The 21588-nt window shown below is 42.7% G+C and overlaps 1 protein-coding gene across 1 annotated transcript in view; it reads right to left on the bottom strand.

Moving 5' to 3' along the window:
• Window positions 1-248, bottom strand: part of LOC144249260 (KN motif and ankyrin repeat domain-containing protein 4-like) — a 66049-nt gene extending 65801 nt beyond the window's left edge. The window contains exon 1 of the mRNA XM_077791549.1: window positions 66-248. Coding sequence (XP_077647675.1) covers window positions 66-248 — 183 coding nt within the window. The remainder of the gene's footprint in view (window positions 1-65) is intronic.
• Between the last annotated feature and the right edge of the window lie 21340 nt (window positions 249-21588).

Below are 21588 nucleotides of genomic sequence, written 5' to 3' on the forward strand. Positions count from 1 at the left end.
TCGAGGCACTTTTCAGGACCAGAAGTTAAACACTAACCTACTTGTTAACTTCCCATAAGTCTCACCTTATCAGTCAGGCTGCTGTCACAGGCCGGGTGGGCCAGGAGCAGGCGTACCAGGCCACCATTGCCATGGTGACAAGCCAGCCTGAGAGCCCACAATCCATCGTGGTCCTGCAGGTTGACATCTGCCTGGCAGCTCAGTAGCGCTTGGACCATGTCCTCCCGGTCGTGGGTGACCTCCAGCATCAGGGCGTTCTGGCCTCCCTGCACACATGTCAATGGGGATATGGTGAGGCTGCAGCTGGTGCTGTGTTCAATCTCTGGTACAAAAAAAAAAAAAGGATAAAATCTCAGACACTTCACAGTTCTTGACAGTTATACCATCATCTATGTTCACTCCAAAGGGACAGGAAAGGGCTGGGGTTGTGACTCAGTGGTAGAGTGCTGGCCTAGCATGTGTGAGTCCCTGGATTTGATCCTTAGCACCACATAAAAATAAATAAATAAAACAAAGGTATTGTGTCCAACTATAACTAAAAAATAAATATCTTTTTTTTTTTAAAAAGGGAGACAGGGGAGTTGAATGTATCCTATTCATTCCTGTGTGGTCAAAAGGGCAAGTGACCTTTGAAGGGCTCCCCAGTGTTCTATGCAGAACCTTGTCCAATTCAAAGCCCTGATAGGTAAGACCACTCCCTTGCCCTGTGTTCTCAAGAAGAGGATTCCAGGCCCCAAGGCTCTGATTGCCTTGAATACCTTTGCTGTTCACAAGATCTCTCTTGCTGTGAACCTCAAACAACTTCTACCTAATCACTCTATGAAAAGTTCAGAACACTGATTTTGGGTCACTTTACACAGTTAACAGAGTTGTTTGGGGTAACAGAGTTGTTTGGGGTAACCCTATGCTTGAGAAGAGCATAGGGTTCCTGACATTGGAGGCCATGGGCTCAGAGAGCATTATAATGAAGTTGGAGGCTGGATGCCCTGGCATACGCCTGTAATCCCAGCAGCTCAGGAGGCTGAGACAGGAGGATATGAGTTCAAAGCCAGTTTCAGCAATTTAGCTAAGCCCTAAGCAACTGGGTGAGACCCTCTCTCTAAAAAAAATACAAAAAAGGGCTGGGGATGTGGCTCAGGGGTGAGTGCCCCTCAGTTCAATCCCTGGTAATAATAATAATGATGATGATAATAATAATATGAAGCTGGAGATCATCTGGTATTTTACAAATTAAAAAAAAAGGGGGGGGAGGAAAACACCGAGGTGACTTTCAAGTGTTGTTCTTACCAGAGGCAAAGGTACCCAGTGAGTTAGTGGGCCCATGTGTCCTAGTAGACCCAAATGTCCTGACTCCCTGGCTACTATCTTTGTTGTAGGGCCCTTTTGGCTCTTGGCAGAAATTACTCTTATCATCTTGACCCACAGGACTGTTTCTGGGAACCACAACATGATTTATGTGCCCAAAACAATGTAAGTCACACAGGTTGGTGGAGTGGGAAGAAAGACAGGGACATTTTCTTTATTTTTCTTTTTTGGGTACCAGGGATTGAACTCAGGGGCACTCAACCACTGGTCCGCATCCCCAGCCCTTTTTTTGTATTTTATTTATAAACAGAGTCTCCTTGAGTTGCTTAGGCCTCAGCTTTTGCTGAGGCTGGCTTTGAACTCACAATATTCATGCCTCAGTTTCCCAAGCTGGTGGGATTATAGGTGTGCACCACTGCACCTGGCCCTAAGGATGTTTTCATTGTCTTTTTTCCTTTTTTTTTTTTTTTTTTTACCAGGAATTGAACTCAAGGTCACTTAACCACTGAGCCACATCCCCAGTCTTTTTTTATGTTTTATTTTGAGACAGGGTCTTGCTAAGTCCTTAGAACCTCATGAAATTGCTGAAGCTGGCCTTGAACTTGAGAGCCTCTTGCCTCAGCTGTCCAAGTTGCTGGAATTACAAGTGTGTGACATTGTACTCAGCGATGGGTATTTGAGATCTGGTTATTTCAAGGACTGTGGAAGTGTGCCAGGCAGAGTGCTCACTCACGAGCAGAATTCTATAATGTTGCTCTGATCCAAGCTGAAGCCTGGGAAATGAGCATCCTTATCATTCCTGGGACTGATCAACAACAGTTACTGTATGTCCTGGCTATCTGCCAATTCTGTCCACCAGGCTGGAAACTGATGACTTTGGAGAGAGGAGGAATGACAGAGGTGGTAACTTCCTTAAAGAACTAGGCCTCCATAGAGCATCCTCACTGGCTAGATGCCTGTGGGTCCTGATCAAGGTAGACTGCCAATGGGGCTTTTTTCTCTCTTTCTTTCTTTCTTTCTTTCTTTCTTTCTTTCTTTCTTTCTTTCTTTCTTTCTTTCTTTCTTTCTCAAAATGCTAATGGTAAAAATGTTTGGAATATGCTCAGCTTTAGAATGAGACATGAGTTAGTAGCTCACTGACTCATTCCCTGGCTGTCTGGGTCTCTTTAAAGAAACCAAATATCCCACCTCTAGCAATTAGAGAAATGCAAATAAAAACTACACTGGGATTCCATCTCACTCCAGTCAGAATGGCAATTATCAAGAATACAAGTCACAATAAATGTTGGCAAGGATCTGGGAGATAATGTACACTCATACATTGCTGGTAGAACTGCAAATTGGTGCAACCTCTGTGGAAAGCAGTATGGAGATTCCTAAGAAAACTTGGAATGGAACCACCATTTGACCCAGATATCCCATTCCATGGTTTATACACAGGCCGATTGGCTGGGTTGCGTGGGCGGAGCCAAATAAGTCCCCCAATGAGCAGCTCTGTGGTCTGAAAGGGCAGGGAAACAGCCCAATGAGCAGCTCCGTGGAGGAGCCAATCAGCTAGATGTTGCAGGGGCCGCTGTGAGCCAATCATCAGCTGGCAGTCTGAAGGGCAGGAAAATAGCCCAATGAACATCACCGCAGAGGAGCCAATCAGCTAGATGTTGCTGGGGCCACTGTGAGCCAATCATCAGCCGGCAGCTGGAAGTTTGCTGGCAGCTGGAAGTTTGCTGGGGCCCCTTTGGCTGTGGCTCTCAACATCTCCCCCTCTCTATTAACTATTAATTTATAGTTAATGTATTTAAATCTCTTAGAGCATGCCTAACACGTAGTAAAAGCTTAGTGTTAACAATGATCATTCAGAATAGTATTCTTGTAGATTAGGAATTCATTACAAGAAATCTAATTTATGGAACAATGTCAATTAGGGCTATTTACAGGTTCTGTGCAAGGAGAGAACCCAGAATTTGTTTGATATTCCCTCTGCTCCACCCCAAGCATTTTTAGGAAGTGTGCCATTGTTATACCTGAGTGCCAATGGATCTGCAAACCTTGGTCTGGCTGACTCATTAGCAGTTTTCCTCTCGAGCCCCTCTGACCATGGCTGTGATTGAGTGGGTTACGAACCTTGAATGATAACCCAGTGCACCACCTCAGAAGCCTGTCCTGATTAGGAGTGAAGGTGGACACTGCTGTGTTAACAATTTTTGGTTTGACCCCTACTTTTAATTTGCTTTAAGATGTGTGAATAGGCCTCAGGTTACCAGCGCTCTTATCTCTTCAGAACATGATGTGCCCCACACTGCAGTGAGGTCCTCACCAGGGGCCCAGAAAAGGGCTGAGGATCCACATTCATGCCACATGCTTCTGAAAGTCTCTCCATTGAGCATGCTCCAACTCAACAAGCTTGCACCACTAGGGACCCAGCTTATGGAGGTGTACTCTGTGGTTCTATTCTCAATGTCAATGAGTCACAGCCTGGCTGGTGGCGCACACCTGTAATCCCAGCAGCTCTGGAGGTTGAGGCAGGAGCCCAGGAGTTCAAAGCCAGTTTCAGCAAAAATGAGGTGCTAAGCAACTCAGTGAAACCCTGTATTTTATATAAAATACAAAATAGGGCTGGGGATGTGGCTCAGTGGTTGAGGGTCCCTCAGTTCAATCCCAGGAAATAATAATAATAATAATAATAATAATAATAAGGAGGAGGAGAAGGAGAAGAAGAAGAAGTCACTTTCTGTACAGCACTTTACAGTTTGTAATGTGCTTTTTTGTTGTTTTTTTAATTGGTTGTTCAAAACCTTACAAAGCTCTTGACATATCATATTTCATACATTAACTTCAAGTGAGTTATGAACTCCCATTTTTACCCCAAATACAGATTGCAGAATCACATTGGTTACACATCCACATTTTTACATAATGCCATACTAGTAACTATTGTATTCTGCTACCTTTCCTATCCTCTACTATCCCCCCTCCCCTCCCCTCCCATCTTCGCTCTCTACCCCATCTACTGTAATTCATTTCTCTCCTTGTTTATTTTCCCATTCCTCTCACAACCTCTTATATGTAGTTTTGTATAACAATGAGGGTCTCCCTCCATTTCCATGCAATTCCCCTTTTCTCTCCCTTTCCCTCCCACCTCATGTCTCTGTTTAATGTTAATCTTTTCTTCCTGCTCTTCCTCCCTGCTTTATTCTTAGTTACTCTCATTATATCAAAGAAGACATTTGGTATTTGTTTTTTAGGGATTGGCTAGCTTCACTAAGCATAATCTGCTCTAATGCCATCCATTTCCCTGCGAATTCCATGATTTTGTCATTTTTTTAGTGCTGCGTAATACTCCATGGTGTATAGATGTCACATTTTTTAATCCATTCATCCATTGAAAGGCATCTGGGTTGATTCCACAGTCTAGCTATTGTGAATTGTGCTGCTATGAACATCGATGTGGCAGTATCCCTGTATTTCGCTCTTTTAAGGTCTTCAGGGAATAGTCCGAGAAGGGCAATAGCAGGGTCAAATGGTGGTTCCATTCCCAGATTTCCCAGGAATCTCTATACTGCTTTCCAAATTGGCCGAACCAATTTGCAGTCCCACCAGCAATGTACAAGAGTACCCTTTTCCCCATATCCTCTCCAGCACTTGTTGTTGTTTGACTTCATAATGGCTGCCAATCTTACTGGAGTGAGATGGTATCTTAGGGTGGTTTTGATTTGCATTTCTCTGACTGCTAGAGATGGTGAGCATTTTTTCATGTACTTATTGATTGATTGTATGTCCTCCTCTGAGAAGTGTGTGTTTAGGTCCTTGGCCCATTTGTTGATTGGGTTATTTGTTATCTTATTGTCTAATTTTTTGAGTTCTTTATATACTCTGTATATTAGGGCTCTATCTGAAGTGTGAGGAGTAAAAATTTGTTCCCATGATGTAGGCTCCCTATTTACCTCTCTTATTGTTTCTCTTGCTGTGAAAAAAAAAAAAAACTTTTTAGTTTAAGTAAGTCCCATTTGTTGATTCTTGCTATTAACTCTTGTGCTATGGGTGTCCATTAAGGAATTTGGAGCCCAACCTCACAATATGTAGATCGGAGCCAACTTTTTCTTCTATCAGACGCAGAGTCTCTGATTTGATATCAAGCTCCTTGATCCATTTTGAGTTAACTTTTGTGCATGGCAAGAGAAAGGGATTCAGTTTCATTTTGTTGCATATGGATTTCCAGTTTTCCCAACACCATTTGTTGAAGATGCTATCCTTCCTCCATTGCATGCTTTTAGCCCCTTTATCAAATATAAGATAGTTGTAACTTTGTGGATTAGTCTCTGTGTCCTCTATTCTATACCATTGGTCCACCCGCCTGTTTTGGTACCAGTACTATGCTGTTTTTGTCACTATTGCTCTGTAATATAGTTTGAAATCTGGTATCGCTATACCGCCTGATTCACACTTCCTGCTTAGAATTGCTTTTGCTATTCTGGGTCTTTTATTTTTCCATATGAATTTCATGATTGCTTTATCTATTTCTACAAGTAATGCCATTGGGATTTTGATTGGCATTGCATTAAACCTATAGAGAACTTTTGGTAATATCGCCATTTTGATGATGTTAGTTCTGCCTATCCATGAACAGGGTATATTTTTCCATCTTCTAAGATCTTCTTCTACTTCTCTCTTCAGGGTTCTGTATTTTCATTGTATAAATCTTTCACCTCTTTTGTTAGGTTGATTCCCAAGTATTTTATTTTTTTTGAGGATATTGTGAATGGAGTGTTTTTCCTCATTTCCATTTCAGAAGTTTTGTCGCTGATATACAGAAATGCCTTTGATTTACGCGTGTTGATTTTATATCCTGCCACTTTGCTGAATTCATTTATTAGTTCTAGTTGTTTTTTTGTAGACCCTTTGAGGTCTTCTAGGTATAGAATCATGTCACCCACAAATAGTGATAATTTAAGTTCTTCTTTTCCAATTTTTATGCCTTTAATTTTGTTCGTTTGTCTAATTGCTCTGGCCAGTGTTTCGAGAACTATATTGAATAGAAGTGGTGATAGAGGGCATCCCTGTCTTGTTCCAGATTTTAGAGGGAATGCCTTCAATTTTTCTCCATTCAGAATGATGCTAGCCTGAGGCTTAGCATAGATAGCTTTTACAATGTCAAGGTAAGTTCCTGTTATCCCTAGTTTTTCTAATGTTTTGAACATAAAGTGATGCTGTACTTTGTCAAATGCTTTTTCTGCGTCTATCGAGATGATCATATGGTTCTTATCTTTAAGTCTATTGATGTGGTGATAACATTTACTGATTTCCGTATATTGAACCATCCTTGCATCCCAGGGATGAATCCTACTTGATCATGGTGCACAATTTTTTTGATGTGCCTTTGTATCCGATTCGCCAGAATTTTATTGAGGATTTTTGCATCTAGGTTCATCAGAGATATTGGTCTGTAGTTTTCTTTCTTTGAGGTGTCTTTGTCTGGTTTTGGAATCAGGGTGATGTTGGCCTCATAGAATGAATTTGGAAGAGCTCCCTCTTTTTCTATTTCCTGAAATAACTTGAAAAGTATTGGTATTAATTCTTCTTTAAAGGTTTTGTAAAACTCCGCTGTATACCCATCCGGTCCTGGGCTTTTCTTGGTTGGTAGTCTTTTGATTGCTTCTTCTATTTCATCCATTGATATTGGTCTGTTCAAATTGTGTGTATCCTCCTGACTCAGTCTGGGCAAATCATATGTCTTAAGAAATTTATCGATGTCTTCACTATCTTCTATTTTATTGGAATATAGGTTTTCAAAATAATTTCTATTTGTCTTCTGTATTTCTGTAGCATCTGTTGTGATATTGCCTTTTTCATCCCATATGTTAATAATTTGAATTCTCTCTCTTCTTCTCTTCGTTAGCATGGCTAAGGGTCTGTCAATCTTATTTATTTTTTCGAAGAACTAACTTTTAGTTTTGTTAATTTTTTCAATAGTTTCTTTTGTTTCAATTTCGTTGATTTCCGCTCTGATTTTAATTACTTCTTGCCTTCTGCTGCATTTGCTGTTGTTTTGCTCTTCCTTTTCTAGGGCTTTGAGATGAAGTGTGAGCTCATTTATTTGTTGGTTTTTCCTTTTTTTGAGGAATGACCTCCAGGCGATGAATTTCCCTCTTAAAACTGCTTTCATTGTGTCCCATAGATTCCGATATGTTGTGTCTGTATTTTCATTTATCTCTAAGAATTTTTTATTTCCTCCTTTATGTCTTCTGTAACCCATTGATCATTCAGTAACATATTGTTCATTTTCCATGTGATATAGGATTTTCCCTTCCTTCTTTTATCATTGATTTCCAGTTTCATTCCATTAAGATCAGACAAAATGCATGGTATTATCTCCACCCCTTTATATTTACTGAGGGTTGCCCTATGGCATAGTATATGGTCTATTTTTGAGAAGGATCCATGTGCTGCTGAGAAAAAAGTATATACACTTGATGATGGTTGATATATTCTATATATGTCAGTTAAGTCTAGGTTATTGATTGTGATATTGAGTTCTATAGTTTCTTTATTCAACTTTTGTTTGGAGGATCTGTCCAATGTTGAGAGAGGTGTGTTGCAGTCACCCATAATTATTGTGTTGTGGTCTATTTGATTCTTGAACTTGAGGAGAATTTGTTTTATGAATGTCACAGCACCATTATTTGGTGCATAAATATTGATAATTGTTATATCTGTTGGTGAATGGTTCCTTTTAACAGTATATAATGTCCTTCCTTATCCCTTTGGATTAACTTAGTCTTGAAGTCGATTTTATTCGATATGAGGATGGCCACCCCTGCTTGTTTGCGAGGACCGTGTGCGTGGTATATTTTTTCCCAACCTTTCACCTTCAGCCTGTGTACATCTTTTCCAGTCAGATGTGTCTCCTGGAGGCAGCTTATTGTTGGATTTGTTTTTTTAATCCATGTTACCAGCCTATGTCACCTTATTGGAGAGTTTAAACCATTAACGTTTGGAGTTACTATTGATATATGGTTTGTACTTCCAGCCATGTTTGATTATTTATCTCTTTTTTTTAATTTAGTTTGTTTCTCCATGATTAGCTTTCCCCCACTGTCTGTCTTTACTGAGGTACTTCCCACTGTTGGCTTTGGTTATTGTTTTTCATTTCTTCCTCGTGTAGTGTTTTGCTCAAGACGCTTTGCAATGCTGGTTTTCTGGCTGCAAATTCTTTTAGCTTTTGTTTATCATGAAAGATTTTTATTTCGTTGTCGTACTTGAAACTTAATTTTGCTGGATATAGAATTCTTGGTTGGCATCCATTGTCTTTCAGTGTTTGAAATAGGTTGTTCCAGGATCTTCTCTCTTTCAGCGTCTGTGATGAAAAATCCTTTGTTAACCTTATTGGTTTACCACTGAATGTAATCTGCCGCCTTTCTCTTTTAGCGTTTAATATTTTCTCTTTGTTCTGTATGTTGGATATCTTCATAACAATGTGTCTTGGTGTTGGTCTACTGTGATTTTGTATGCTCAGTGTCCTGTATGCATCTACAATTTGTATATCTGTTTCCTTTTTTATTCTGGAAAGTTTTCTGTAATTATTTCATTTAGGAGGTTACTCATTCCCTTGGATTGAGTCTCTATCCCTTTCTCTATCCCAATGACTTTAAATTTGGTTTTTTAATGTTATCACATATCTCTTGGATGTTTCTCTCGTGATTTTTAACCAGCCTATCTGAGTTGGCTAGACTCTTTTCAAGATGATATATTTTGTCTTCATTATCTGACGTTCTGGCTTCTACTTGCTCCACTCTGTTAGTGATACTCTCATTTGGATTTTTAATTTGGTTTATAATTTCCTTCATTTCTAAGATTATTGTTTGATTCTTTTTTATAATCTCTATCTCCTGATAAAGATGCTTAACTTCTTCTTTTATCTGTTTATGTAATTCATTCTCAATGTGTTCTTTCGCTGCTTCAATTTGCTGTCTCGTATCCTCTTTAAGGTTCCATTCCATCTGTCTAAGGTATTCCTTGAGTTCTTTATATGACCATTTTTCTGATGACTCTATATCCTCCTGAATATTTAAGCTGTCCTGCATTGTTTGTACTCCTTTTCTTCCTTGCTTTTTCATGCTGCTCATGTTGCTTCTTGTTCTGTTTGACTGCTGAGTTACTGTTTACTCCTATAAATTTATTTGATGCTTGGGAGGAAAGGTATTAGAAGGGAAGGGAGGAAGTCACTAAAGAGAATGAGAGTAAGCAGGTAGAATTCAAGGAAGGAGGAATAAGAAAATTGAAAAGAAATGTAAAGACAGAAGAAAAGAAGAAAAAAAAAGAAAATTAAAAAGTATTTAAAATAATAATAATAATGAAAATTAAAATTAAAAAATAAAATAAAAAGGGTAGAATGAATTTTAAAAAATTTAAAAAAACAACAAGAAAAAATTTATAAATGCAGTCTTAGAGTTCGATTAACTATTCTTCCAGTAGGTGGAGCTGTGCCCACCGGGCCAAGCTTCTCCTCTCAGTAGGTGGGAGCCAATCACTGTGCAGCAGCTCTTCCTCCCGGACTGGGCAGGTCTCCAATCCTGAGTGCCTAGGGCCTTCTTTTGTGTCTAGTCACTTCCCTACTTTTCCTGGAGCCAGGCCCCGCTCACTGGTGACGCTCACCACAATACTGGCTACATGCCAGGTCTGCTGCTCCTGTGAGCCCTGTTTTCATGAACGCCTGGGCACACTCTGCCTGTTTGCCATTCCCTCAGACCCTAAGTTTGTAGAGCTTGGGGCTGAGAACCCCCACCGAATTTGATTGCCCTCTGGTAGCCACGCCCCCGGAAGCTGGTGCAAGAGACCTCAGTTGTCAGCACTGGTTTGAGAGGTAGCCGGGAGTTCCGCACCGCGGGTCCCGTGCCACTCCTGATTTCCCCATGCGGGCAGGGCTGTTCGCAGAGCCGGGCTGGCGGGGCCCGTTCGCCGCTCGGGCGGGGCTGTTCACAGAGTCAAGCCGGCAGGGCCATTCGCCGTGGGGGCAGGGCCTTTTGCCCAGCCGGGCGGGGGGGAGCTGTTCACACGAGGGGGTGGGGGTGGGGGCTGTGGTGTGCTCGTTGAAGCGCCAGAGGCAGGCAGTGGCCGTTCCTATGTTCGCTGCAACGTGTGGGCAGCGGCCGTTCGGCAACGGCCAGCGGGACTGTGCCCCTGCCCCACAAGCTGCCGAGATTCACTCGTCTGGGAAAAACTGACACCTCCAATAACCTTACTAATTCCCGGCAGGTCTCCTTTCAACGGAATTTTGCTAGAAGTTTCTCAGCAGGTCTCATGTATGTGTATTAATGGGTCTCTCTGATCCCGTTACTACGGAGGCATTGAAAGTGCTGCCTCCTCGCCGGCCACCATGTTGGGTCCCCTGTAATGTGCTTTTCATATGCTTCACAATGGCCTTTGAAGGGAGCCCAGGTTTGGGAGTGTGACCGATCTGTCACTCTCAACACCCTTTCTACTGATGAGAGAAAGTAATGGCATTTTGGGCCTGTTCTCCACAACCCTTTTCACCCTCTATGCTAGTACATCAAAGGGGAAGCTTCCAAACCACCTTAAAGTTGATGAGTATCAGCTGTTTGTCTAATCAATGGTAGCAGAAATTTACAGCACCCAAATCTTAGGGTGTCTGCTCACTGTCCTGGCCTAGCCTACCTAGAACTCCTAATAGGCTACAAGTCTGGGAGCTACTTAAGACAGGGCTCCATGGTACTGGTCTTTGGATTCTTCACACACATATTAGGTGCTCTCAAAGCCTCAGACTGTCCCTGTAAACCACTTGAGGGTAGTAGAAAAAGTCTAGATTGGGAGAGTGACAGATCTTGGTTTGAATTCTGGCCTTGTGACAGATTCTGGGATCTCAACCAAATTTACTGACATCTCTGGGCCTCAGTTTTCTCACATGGAAAATCAATTAATATCTGTTTCACAATCTCCACAAGGATTGTATATGTGAACATGCATGTCATACCTAAACCAGTTTCTGGGATGGGGAAGACACTCAAAAGACTCTAGCTACTGTTCTTCATGTTCTCAATTGAAAGCACAGAATACTGGGAATGGTAAGGGGAATACAGAGGCATGCTCCACTGAACCATGTGCCTCCCTCAACTGAGCTACCATGTTGATGGTACCCAGGAATCCATGAGTAACTGAAATCAATAATATTGACTCAATCTTAGAACTGGAATTTAATTGCTGGGATTGAACCCAGGATCTTGTGCATCCGAGGCAAGCACTCTACCAACTGAGCTATATCCCCAGCCCCAATGGAATTTAATTTCTTGATGATGTGAGAATTAGATAGAAGTTTAGGCTATTTTTACATATGTCACCTTTCTGGTTTGGAAGAGCCTCAAGGCTGCTTAAAAGAACAGTGGACAACTGGAAGTACACTGGAGATTAACTGAACTCCAATAGTCATCCATTATTCATTCCTTTAACAGAGAGCATCATTCAGGAACTGGATTAGGAACTTGGACAGAAAGGGACAGACAAGAGCCCCTTTTTACAGAATTAGTATTCTGTTGGGTAGAAATACATTAAAAAGATCACCTAAAGAAAAAATAAACCAGGTGTTCCTCTAGAGCAACAGATGGGGTGTAACCCCTTTAAATAGAGTCACCAGAATGACTTCAAGGAGGTGACATTTGGGCTGTGACCTGGGTAATAAGGAGCCAGTCCTACAAAGAGTTTCAGGGGAAAGAGTCTAGATAGAAATAAAATACAAAGATCCCAGGAGCAATGACCTAGGTGAGTCTGAGGCCAGCATGGCTGGGTGGAACACAGGAGGAGAGTGTGGTGACACAGGGACAGCTATGCCAGGTGGGATCCTGCAGGGCAGACCATGGAAGCAGGCAGAGGAAGTTAAGTTAGATGAACAAGACATGAAAAGTGGGAAAGCTGTTGGTTTCTGATATCAGACACCGCCACCACCGCCCCAGCCCCCCAACACCCCCCCACCCCACCCCCCACGCCGGCCCCACGCTTCCTTAATAAGGGAGCAGATCAACCTCTGTTTCAATTCCTGGAGCCCGACTCTCCCAGGACTCCAGTGCTTTTGCTCTAGCCAGCCCTTCCCGATACTCTACTACTTTAGATTTTAGATTTGGAATTCTCAATAGCTTTCTGGACATTTCCGCTTGGATGACCACTAGAAACTGAAAATCTGCCTCCCCACACTTGATCCTTTCCTTTTTACAACACCATCATTTTCTCAGCCATCGAAGCTTGACATAGAGCTCTGACTCCCCAGGTCCATGACAGCCAGGTGGTCACTAACTCTCCAGTGACTTTTTGCTCTTCTACTCCTGCTGTGATCATCTAGTCCTCACTACCTCTCTGTGGACCCTTGCAGTGCACTCCCAACTAGCCTGCCACCTCCTCCTCTCTTCTTCCACTAATCTGCTCCTACCACCAAATTATGCTTCTTGGCGAATTGCCCTGGTGATAGAGCTCCCTACACAAAAATCTGTACTACTTCCCAGCACCTTTCAAACAGGTGTCAGTCTAGCACACAAGGACACAAGGTCCTCCATGAAAATGGCTCCAACTTACCTTCCCAACTTTTGTTCTCATCTTGTCCAAACCAGGAGCCATTCTCACCTCCAGGTGTCTTTTCTTTTCTTACCCTCTATGGTGCTCTCCTCACCTGGACATTCTCTGCCTGTGGAACCCCATCTGCTTCAGGGCACCTTTCCTGCTCCTGCATTGAATATTATCTCACTTCTTCTGCATCCCTAAATCACATTCTGCACCTCTCTTCAGGGCCATCTTGCCTTGCTCTTTTGCATGTCAGGTTGTAGCCAGGATGGACCTCATAAGTAATCAATGATTATTTTGCAAATAATAACAGAGTCCAATTGGTCAAATGGAGCCAAGATTTGTTAAAAAGTATCTTAGAAAGACAAGAAATAGTGACCTTTCCTAAGGCAGTGTGGTAGAGCTCTGAAGTTGAAAAGACCATATCTAGAGTCTGCTCTACCATTTATCACCACTGTGACCTGAGTAAGTTTTAGAACTCTCTGAGCCTACAAATTGAGAATAATATCATAAGTCTATTATGGAGAATGAATGACATAATATAGGCAATATGGTCTAGTCCAGTTTCTGGAGTAAAGAAGGAACCATGAGAAGTGAATAATTTTCTTGCTGGAAAGAGGTATGGTACAAGAATGGCCCTCAGCTACAGAGGAGGCTGAGAGAGGAGGATTGCTTGAGCCTAGGTGTTGGAGGCCAGCCAGGTAACAAAGTGAGAGCCTCTTAAAAAAAAAAAAAAAAAGGTCTGGGATCCAGACTGCAGGTGCAGCCATTTCTGACTTGTGTACAGCAGCAGCTTCACGATGGAGAAGTTGGAGTGGGACACACTGTAGTGGAGGGCTGTGTTCCCGTTATGATCAGCCAAGTTGACAAGGAGCTTCAGGAGATGTGGGGAGTGAGGCTGGACTCCAGAGAGGTAGGCGGCCACCATGGCAGGGCTAGATGACTTCTGGCTGGAAACACGGAACCACTCTTGACTGATGGTGTTCAAGCTTTGCCTCTGAAACCCCAAAAGATTCCAATTCTGAGAGGTTCCCTGGTCTCGGATGTCCCACTTGACACCAGGACGTGTCAGCTTTGAATGTTTCTGCCTCCATCCCTTATCTCCCTGTATCCCTGCAGGGGATTTATGTAGGGGACTGACAGACAGCAAGGTTAGGAATGCAGGAACACATGGGACCTGTGATCAACCCTCCATGGGTGGTAGCAAGGAGTTCTGGGATGACACTGCAATAACCAGGAACAACTCCCTTTCCTAGGTGATGGCCTGAAACTAGTGTAAGTTGAGGTCACATCCTGTGTGCACCGGATTACTAAAACTCTCTTTCATGCCCACATGGTCAGTCTACATTGACTTACCCTGTATGGCACGAGGACTCTTGCCTTTTTATACTAGGCATAGCTGGAAAGTCACAACATTATACAGACAATCATATGCAATTTATGCTGGAAATAAAACCCAAACAGGTGGGCTTGAATTATTCTTGACTTTCTTTTCCTTTTTTTGTGGTGCAAGGACTTGAACCCAGGGCCTTGTGCATTCTAGACAAGCACTCTACCACTGAGCTACCTCTCCAGCCCTGTTCTTGGCTATGAGTTTTGTTGGGCTCTCCAAAGTGAAAACTTTAACGACCCATGACAGGTCCCCTGCTCTCTGTACCATCTGGCTCCCCTGGACCATAGGAGTGTCAAAGTCAATGACATCAACTCTGTATGTAACATGACCTAAGGGCTTCAGATGACATAAGTTTAGATTATTTACCTAAAGGGGAGGGGAAGCTATTGGGGTATGGTTGTTATGAATGATTTCATGCTCATTCTGGAAAGAGCACTGGGTTTGGAGTCACTAAATCAATGTGATTAGGTTTGAGTCCTGTTTCAGCTTGCGACCTTGGAAGTAAATAACGTTTTTGAATACTACTTGTCCCTATTACAAAGTGGGAATGGAAAAATGGGCTGTGTTACTTATTTCCAAGTCACTACCACTGTTCTATTGATGAGGAGGCAGGCTCTGAGCCTTGCCCTCACCCACTTCCTGCCTCACAGGTGAGGTTCTGGGACCAGAACCCACAGTTCCCATTCCACGAGCTCTTCCCACTCCACCCATACGTTTCCCCAACCTCAGGGCAGAGGTTTGAGCCTCAGCCACAAACACTTTGGTGACAGACACTCGGGTGGCCATGCCGAATCTCCCTTGGTAAATGCCTCTGAGCCCCTGACCTACTTCCTCATGCAGATTGATCCTTCCACATACTCAGCATAATGCATCATTTTGGGTGGCAGCATTTGGGTAAATGACAGAATTCCCTGAGGACAGGGACTCCTGTGTGCTCACTCACACCCCAGCATAAGGCAAGGGGCCAAAGTCACCCTGGTGGGAAATCTTTACACAACAACGGAAAATCAGAGTAACAAGAGCTGGTCGGTGGTGGTCACAGACTCCAGCAGATACTGGCTCAATGCTCGGCATGCGTTAAGAAATTCTTCTGAGGGTTTATATCAAGAGAAAACAAAAACACACACAGAGAAGCACATTTATGTAATCATTCTCCACATTGATAAAAAACGACTCTCATTTTCCTCTTTCACTTCTCAGCAACTCAAACACCCAAACCTGGTAACTCCCCCAGGATAGGGAACATTCCTCAGAAGTGTGGGGTGATCTGAGCACCCTGCTGATGTGGCTCTGAAGAGCCTTTGCATCCTGCTCTTGTTGGAAGAGATAAACCAAGTTTCAGAGGCTGTGGGCTCAACACAATGCCTGACTCACTGGGGACTGGAGGGCTGCTGTTCTGACTCTGGATGAAATTTTTCTTCCTGGGTGGACTAGAAAAAAAAAAAATCCAACGAACCCAACACATATCAGCAAATCTCTTCAGGTCCTTCTTCCACAAAGGAACCACAAGGGCTAAGAGTTCATAAAATGAGAATCACTGACACTGGGTGCCACAGCGACACGCACACAGGCCTCAGTGGGTTCTAATGGCACTGGTCCCTGAGAGCCCACTCACTTTTATTTATTTTTAATTTTTTGCAGTACTGGGAATAGAACCCAGGGGCGCTCTACCATCAAATTGCCATCTCAGACCTTTTTATTTTTTGAAAGACAGAGTCTCGCTAAGTTGCCCAGGTTGACCTGGAACTTGAGATCCTCCTGCCTCAGCCTACCAAACAGCTGGGATTGCAGGTGTGTGCCACCACGCCTGCTTGCTCAGCAGTCTCATCGGGCTACCAGACAGAGCACCCTGTGCACCTGCTCACTAACCAGCCTCTGTTGCTGCTCAGCATTCCCCCAGCAGCAGACTACAGGTGGTGATGATGATGATGGTGGTGGTCCTGACTCAGCTATTGCTACTCTCATCGGGAGCCCATTCCATGGCAGGAACTGTGTGAGGCATGTAAGTGCTTTTTCTCACACAATTCTCAGATCAAATCTAAGAGGTCACTATTATCTACATTTTTTCAGATAAGGAAAGGGAGGTGACCCCAGCTTAAGGACCTTGCCAAAGAATACCATGGCAGAGGCAGTTCGTGAATCAAGGTGTGGTCAGCTCCAAAGGCATGGCCTCTGACCACTTTCTTTTCCAAGTCAGTTAAAAAGGGCCATGGGCTAGTGTTGGGAGGAAGAGATGCTTCAATTAGGACATGGGTTCTTAACCTCAGCTGCACATTAGAACTCTTTGAGGTGGGTAGCATTCCCAGTAGGTGGACTGTCTCCCAGACTAATTAAACCTGAGTCTTCAGGATGGAGATCAGGATTATTTATGCTCCCGAACCCCAGGAGGGGCTCAGTCTAAGCAGAGGAAGCAAATGCTAGGGCTTTGAGATGGGCCTGAGCTCAGCATGTTGGAGGGAGGCGAGGCAGGAGCTGGGGTGGACTAGAAGGCTGAACTATGATCTAGTTCCTCCAGGTTTGGGCACAGAGAGGGACTGTGAAGGGCATTTAAGCTGGGCAGCAGCATGACCTGCATTAGGGTCTCTGGTTGTATTCCTAAGTCCTCAATCTATTATGAGTTGAGTTTTGTTGCATGGTGAGACACAGGGCTTTAATTTCATTTTGTTGCATATGAATTTCCAGTTTTTCAGAGCCATTTGTAGAAGATCCTATCTTTTTCTCCAATGCATGTTCTTGGCACCCTTGTCAACTATAAGATAATTATAGTTTTGTGGGGTAGTTTTTGTGTCCTCTCTTCTGTACGTACCATTGATCTACCAGTCTGTTTTGGTGCCAATACCATGCTGTTCTTGTTACTATTGTTCTGTACTATCATTTAAGGTCTGTTATAGTGATGCCACCTGCTTCACTCTGGGGATGGAGGCCTGTTTGCCTGTGTACCTGATAGAAATGGCAGGGATCAGTGGATTGGGGCTTCTGTAGTGGATGATGTGCAAAAATTTCCAACTTATTTTTTTCATGTTAACACATCATTGCAATCATATAAACAAAAAGTATGCATCAAAAATTGCAATAAAATAAAATGTACTGTTCTTAGGGCTGGAGTTGTGGCTCAATGGTAGAGAGCTTGCCTAGCATGTGCGAGGGCCTGGATTCCATCCTCAGCTCCACATATAAATAAAGGTATTGTGTGCAACTACAACTAAAAGATAAATAAATATTACAAATAAATAAATAAAATGTACTGTTCTTTGGTGAAGATACTATGTAAGCCAGAACCAGCCACCACATCTGGTTTATGGCTCAGTTCTCCAACTCCCAGTTCCCTCCTGTGTGTGTGTTTATTACTACAGTAATCAGTTATGTGCTTTCCTTGAAATTGAAGTGAGAGGCACCTCTCCATGCAACTCCAGTTATAAAATCACAGGCAACTCTGCTACAAACAACAGCAAAAGAAATGCAAGAACCATGCCAGCACAAACAGACATTTCCACATGTGAAGCAAATCAAATGTTATTTCTTGCAGCCAAAGATCTTTATGCAAACATTCGGTTGTGGGCTGGGGATGTCACTCAGCAGTAGAGCACTTATTTATCTAGCATATGTGAGGTCCAGGGTTAAGTTTCTAGTCCTGCAAAATTTTTAAATTAAATTTTAAAAAGGTTAGGCTCAGTGGCAGAGCATTTGTTTACCATGCCATGAGGTCCTGGATTCAATGCTCAGCACAAAAACAATAATAAAACAAACAAACAAAAACAGAAAAAAAAAGAACAGAGTAATAATTGGAGTTTGTATGTTGACAGACAATTGAGGTTGGCTTGTCTGCCTGTTTGGGTGCTAGGGATAAAAACAAGGGCATCTTCGCCCATGCTAAATGAGGTTTTTACCACTGAGCACCAATTCTAGGGGGTAGTTTTGATTTGTCTTAAAGACAGTGTCTGAATAAGTTGCTTAAGGCCTAGGAAAGTTGCTGAGGCTGACTTTGAACTCATGATCTTCCTGCCTCAGTCTCCCCAGTTGCTGAGATCACAGGCATCCTCCACTACCTCACCTGAGAGTCTTATGGGGATTTTTTGCTGAAGGCAGGGGCTACTGGGCATTAAATTCAGAGCTCGACCACTAATCCACATCCCCAGCCCTATTTTGTATTTTATTTAGACACAAGTTCTCACTGAGTTGCTTAGCGCCTCTCATTTGCTGCCTTTGAACTCGAGATCCTTCTTCGTCAGCCTCCTAGCTGCTGGGATTACAGGCATGCAGCCCCAAGACCAGACCAGTCTTATATTTTTGATATTTTAATTTTGACCTGAATAGTTTTGATTCTTTCCTACTGAGATGTAAAACAAAACTATAAATGGAATTGCTCTGATTAAGTTTCATGAATATTGAAATGTTCTCCAATGTAGTTAATTTTAAAATATTGTCTTACCATTAAAAAGTAACAACTTGGGGTTGGTGTTGTGGCTCAATTGTAGAGTGCTTGCCTAGCATGTGTGGGACACTGGGATCGATTCTCAGCCCCACATATAAATAAATAAAATAAAGGTTCATAACCAACTAAAAGTAAAAAACAAAAAAATGTAACAACTCTTCATCTTCAAAGCCTCCATAATGGTTCTCATGAATGTCCCAGCTCATGGTCTTTCCTTTTCTTTATTATTATTATTATTATTATTATTATTATTAATATTTTGGTGGTACTGGGGATGGAATTCAAGGTGATTTACCACTGAGGTCCATACCTAGGGGTGCTTAACCACTGGGCCACATCCCCAGTCCTTTTTCTTTTGAGATAGGTTTTCATTAAATGGCTTAGAGCCTTGCTAAATTGCTGAGACTGGCCTTGAACTTGCATTCCTCCTGCCTCAGCTTCCCAAGCCTTATTGGGATGATAGGTGTGCACCTCCACGCCCTGCTCAGGCTGATGGTTATAAGATTATCAATGAGCCAGTGTGTAACTCACAACTGTAATCCTAGTGTAACAGTGGTCCATTGATGGTTTGGATACAGCCTTGCTGCTCTGCCACTATGACTGATTTTTATTGATTGATTTATTTTTAAATGGACATACATGTTTTCTTTCTCTCCCTGCTCCTCCCTAATCTCATCCCCCCTCCATAATCTCAGGGGAAACAGGATTCCTAGACAGTTTTCCACAGTTTTGTGACCCTATTCACACACCCAGCACAGGAACAAAGTAATCCAGACTTTGGGGATGGCACCAGAAGATCTCAGAAATTACTGTCTCCCAGATTTTAGTGGATTACAATTCCAGACAGAAGACGTGGAATGTAGACTTTGAATCACCTCTTTTCTTCTTTTAATATTTTTTTCAGTTGTAGATGGACACTGTGACATGAGGCAAGGCAGACAGTGACCAAAGTTGGCAGATTTAAAAAGGCCGCTGAACGATGCTTTATTCAAGATATCACACTAGGCGGGACCCATTAGACCCACACAGTGGACAGGAGAAGGGTCTGAGGAAAAACCACATGGGAGCTTGACAGGACTGGACTTTTATGAGGCTTACAGCAGGAGGGAAGGGCTTGGAACAGGAAAAGGTGTTTTTAGTCTCCTTTGTCCTGCTGGAGTTGGTTGGGGGAGTTGGCTGAACTCCAGGACTGGCCAGAGGATCCCGGTGATTGACAGGTGTTTGCCTTGGGCGCCTGATGGTTTCTTTCCCATGCCTGTTGCTTTGTTCTAAGTCATGGCCATCAACCTGACAGGCACAACATGTTTATTTTATTCACTTATTCTTATGTGGTGCTAAGGATGGACACAGTGCCTCAGGCACGCTAGGGGAGCACTCCACCACTGAGCCTCAGCTCACACCCTGAATCACCTCTTTAAAAGCCCCTGCTCCCCTTGATGGGCAGAATCACAGCCTCTGGGATAGGAGTCCTGTGTGCTTGTCTCTTGCTCCCAAAGCAACAAAACTTCTTTTTCCTTATTCTCAAAAGTGTATCCTCTTCATGGACATGGGCCAAACTTTCAGTCACATCAGGATCTCAGAAGGCTGAGGCAAGAGAGCCCCAAGTTTGAGGTTAGCGTGGGCAATTTGAGAAGACCCTGTCTCAAAAGAAAAAGTAAAAAGAAAAAAGACTAAGGATATAGCTCAGTAGTAAAGCACCCTTGGGTTGAATCCCTAGTACAAAAAAAAAAAAAAAAAAATGATGCTAAGGTGAAAAGCAAACACCAGTTTTTTGGCTTTTTTTTTTCCTCTCCTAGTTGTACCTGGACACAATTCCTTTATTTTATTTATTTATTTTTATGTGTTGCTGAGGATCGAACCCTGGGCTTTGCATGTGATAGGAAGCAGTCTCCCTCTGACCTACAAACCGTGTCCTGTTTTTAATTTTTTAAAAAAATTATTTAGTTAGTTAGTTATTTAATTTGTTAGTTATACCCATTTTGGTGCTTGGGTGAATTCAGGGCCTTACACATGCTAAGCATATGCTCTAGCAGTGAGCTGCACCTCCAGGTCCCAATATCAGGTTCTTTTGGGGCTTGATCAGAGGTTGTTGCCTGGTTTCTGTGATGATGAGGTATAGCATCAAGGAATTTGAAACCACTGATGATCACAGAGCTGGGAAAATTGTTAATTCACAAGCAGGATAAACAGCTGAGGAGTCCTCAGCTCCAGACTTGATGTACAACTCAAAGATCTAGAAAAACAGAATAATGTGTTCCCATCCTGTCAGGCTGGCTTCACTTTACTGATAATTTCAGGGGAAACATGAAGAAGCAAAAGAGAAACATAAGAGGGGAAAATCCTAGACTCTTTCTAGGGATGCAATATACACCAAACCAAAACATTTCCTGTTTTTTTTGTTTTGTTTTGTTTTGTTTTTATACTGGGGATTGGACCTACAGGCACTAAAACACTGAGCTCCATCTCTAGACATTTTTGTATTTTATTTAGAGATAGGGTCTCACTAAATTGCTTAGGGCCTTGCTATTGCTGAGGCTGGCTTGGAAATTTTGGGCCTCCTGTGTCAGCCTTTTTAGCCACTGGAATTATAGGCATGTGCCACCAGGCCCAGCTGGCCTAGAACTATTGACCTTCCAGAGCTATTGAAATTACAGGCCTGTGTCACTGAGCCTGGCAAAACAAAATATTTCAATGGACACACTATTCAAAAATCTGTTGCCAAAAGCTCAGACTTTGTCCCCACTGATGTCAATCCAATAACAAAGACACACTTTTGAGAAAAAGGAAAAAGAAGGTTGATTGCTTTACCAGCAAAGAAGAAACACAGGGGACTGCTGTCCCAAAGGCTGTGCTTCTGCCCATCAGCAGGAACAAGAGAAATTTACAGAGGGGATTCAGAGAA

The sequence above is a fragment of the Urocitellus parryii genome, chromosome 11, assembly GCF_045843805.1.
Source record: "Urocitellus parryii isolate mUroPar1 chromosome 11, mUroPar1.hap1, whole genome shotgun sequence".
NCBI classification, from domain to species: Eukaryota; Metazoa; Chordata; class Mammalia; order Rodentia; family Sciuridae; genus Urocitellus; species Urocitellus parryii.